This window comes from Chinchilla lanigera, unplaced genomic scaffold (assembly GCF_000276665.1).
Source record: "Chinchilla lanigera isolate Chin_1 unplaced genomic scaffold, ChiLan1.0 scaffold00019, whole genome shotgun sequence".
In the NCBI taxonomy this organism is placed as follows: domain Eukaryota; kingdom Metazoa; phylum Chordata; class Mammalia; order Rodentia; family Chinchillidae; genus Chinchilla; species Chinchilla lanigera.
Genome location: NW_004955420.1, coordinates 26667367 through 26670391, shown reverse-complemented (window position 1 = coordinate 26670391; position 3025 = coordinate 26667367). Strand labels below are relative to the sequence as shown.

The window sequence follows — 3025 nt, the reverse complement described above, 5'->3', positions numbered from 1 at the left end:
CTGCGGTGTCTTCACGAGCAACTTTGCAAGGCTGCTGGGAGGCCGGTTCCCGGGGGTGACGGAGGCGGAGTCCGGACAGCTGCTTCTGCATCTGCGCTGTCACCCCCGTGCAGGGCCACTGTCGCTATTCCGGTGCACACCGCCCCTCACCTCGGCCCTGTGCCCTGTGGACGTGCCCCGTCCTCTGCCGTCTGCCCAAGCAGCCCGTTCCAGCCGTTTCTGCCTCACGGGAACCGGCCAGGGCTCTCAAGTGCTCGGGTCCTCCCTTGGGGAAAGTTGTATCTGGAGCCGGGATGCAGGCCAGGTGTGCCAGGGCCTCCACGACAGCCGGGCCGGGTGCCCGCCGGACCTCCAGGGCTCTGCGCCCTCCTCCTGCGCCAGGCTGCAGCCTGCCCCCATGCTCGGGGGCCTCTCGCCCCCCCCCCCCAGGACTCTGCCCGGAGCTGTCTGCTGCGGGGTCAGCACCCTGTCCGCGGCCAGCCCTCAGCCCTGCTCCCTGGACTGCCCCCTCCCTCGGGCTCCAGTGTTCCCTGGGGACACTGCTCCCCGTGCTGGGCTCCGGCTGCACACGGGAGCCGGGGACAAGGACACGGGAGCGGGGATGGGAATGAGGGGGCGGTGGCAGTGGCCCTGCAGCCCCACTCCTGCTCCGGGAGCCCCTGTTCCACAGACAGCTCTTAGAAGACAGGGCTACTGGGCTTGGTGGCGCACGCCTGTAACCCAGCACTTGGGAGGCTGAGGTGAGAGAACTGCCCCAAGTTCGAGGCCAGTCTGGGCTACAGAGTGAGACCCTGTCTCGAAAGTTACAAAACAAACAAAAGTCAGCATGCGGGCAGCGCAGCCCAGCGGCCGCAGGGCCGTTGCCCCTCTGCAGGCTGTTTTGTTCTTTTCTTTCTTTTTCTTGGCACGCCCTGCAGCCTCGCCTTGGGAGGGTTTCCTGGACGAGGTCCTGGTGGCTGCAGCCTTAAGACGCACGGGCCAGGCGGCGTCCCCGCTGCTTCCCTTCAGGCCAGCAGTGGCGGCGGCAGCAGCAGCAACAGCATGGTGCTCCGGGGACCCCAGCTGCTCCTCTGCGTCCTCCTCCTCACCCAGGTTGCCGCTGAGGCGCCGACCTCCAAGCCCAAGAAGGCTGCCAATGTCCGGAAAGGTAAGGAGGCGTTGGCCCCTTCCGTCCCCTCCCTCTACGCCCCTCCTCCTCCCTGAGGAGCTTTGGAGCAGCACCCTGGGGTGGCGCCTTCGGGGTCGTCTAACGATACCTGGGCTGGGGTCCGGTATCCCAAAAGGGTTGCACCTTTGGCAGGCAGCCTGTGTGGACGGCTGAGCCCTGCAGGGGGCGCTACAGGCCGTGCTTGGTGACCCCTGAGCCTCGGGTGCACCCTTATAAAATGGGGGGATAGTTCTCAGGCCAGCTGGACGTGCTGAGATGACGGTGCCTGGCCCTGGACGCCGAGACGCAGAGCAGGAGGGACAGGGAGCTCTGGCCCCATGGGGTGTCATGGCCCTGTCAGACACTCCTGGGCGCGGTGACCTTGGATTTCCAACAGTGAGGTCATCCTGCTGTGTGGATACAACATCAGGGATGCCATGGCAACAGCCCCAGCTGTCCCCCAAGGGCGGCAGGAAAGAGAGGGGGCGTGGCCGCCCAGGCCTCTGCACTGGGCTGCCAGCAGGAATGGGAAGGGTTTTTTGGGTTTTTTGAGACAAGGTCTTGCAGTGAAGCTCAGGCTGGCCTTGAACTCACCACAATCGTCTTGCCTCAGCCTCCTGAGTCATGGGATTACAGGTGTGCACTGTCACGCCCAGGACAAGATGGGCAGATCCCGGCACTGACAAACCCCAGACCTGGGAACGTGACTCAGGACCTGCCTGGTGTGTGTGAGGCCCAGCCCTTCCCCAGCACTGCAGGAAAGAGAGTCATTTCCTAGGTTGAGTTTACAAAGCAAGCAAAGAAAACTTCAAGACAGCGGTGGACTCTCTGGTGGTATTTGCTTGGAAAAAGGGATTTGTGCAAAATGATATCTTTATGGTATACATACAGAATTTTCCAGAAGTTGGTGACAGTGATTATCTATGGGAAGATAAACAGAGGCTTGGGTGGCTGAGGCAGGAGGATCACTGAGAATTCAAGGCCAACCTGGACTACATAGCAAGATCCTGTCTCAAAAACTAAAAACAAAAATAAGGAGAAGAAGTCCCACACATGGCTACGTCCTCATGAAAACCAACACTGAGGGACGTTCTTTGGGAAGGGCATGGCTTCAAGACCAGAGCCAGGGCAGGGTGTGGGAGCCCCACGCGGCCCCGCTGGTCTCTGCCGGGCGCCCTTGCGCGGTGCCCGACTCACACCCCTCACATGGCACCCTGGGCAGTGCGTCAAGAGACCGGGGACAGAGGTAGCGGGAACCCAGAAGCGGAGGCACAGGCGGGGTGGGACGCACCTCAGCCCGGCCCAACCTCCACCCTTCCTGTGTTGCCCCCACCTGGTATTTCTGTCCTGTGTCTGCCACGAGGCCCTGATCCCGCCCCTGGGGGACACGGGCTTCACACAACCTGCCGCCCCCTCTACCAAGCCCTGGGGTTGCAGAGGGCTGGGGTCCCCTCTGCAGCCTCTTGGTCCCAGCCCCGGGCCGGCCGCCCTAGATCCTCTGAGTCTCCTCACCGTGACCCGGTGTTACGAAAGGAAGCGCTCCCCACGTGTGCAGGCAGGCGGGACCCAGAGCCCCCTCGAAGGCTGAGAAGCCTCCTTAGGATGGGTGTGCCGAGGCGCACCTGTCCTCCCAGCACTCCGGAAGGCTGAGGCAGAAGGATCGCCAAGTTTGAGCCCAGCCCGGGTGAATTGGGGAGACTCTGACTCAAAAATACAGGAGGGCGGGGGGATGTAGCTCAGAGTGAAGGCTGAGTTCAGTCCTCCGTGCAGCAAAAATAAGAAGCCTGGTCCAGCTCTGCCGAGGCCCTTAACGGGGGGCGGCGTTTCTACCCCGTTTTCTTTCTTTTCTGAAACAATTCTACTGGTAGCTCCGGTATG

General features: G+C 62.4%; 1 protein-coding gene across 1 annotated transcript in view; it reads left to right on the top strand.

Moving 5' to 3' along the window:
* Positions 1-917: 917 nt before the first annotated feature.
* Positions 918-3025, top strand: part of Clec3b (C-type lectin domain family 3, member B) — a gene marked incomplete in the record, with an annotated part of 4003 nt that continues 1895 nt past the window's right edge. Inside the window, 1 exon segment of the mRNA XM_013513371.1 lies at positions 918-1147. Within this exon segment, the coding sequence (XP_013368825.1) occupies positions 1042-1147 (106 nt within the window).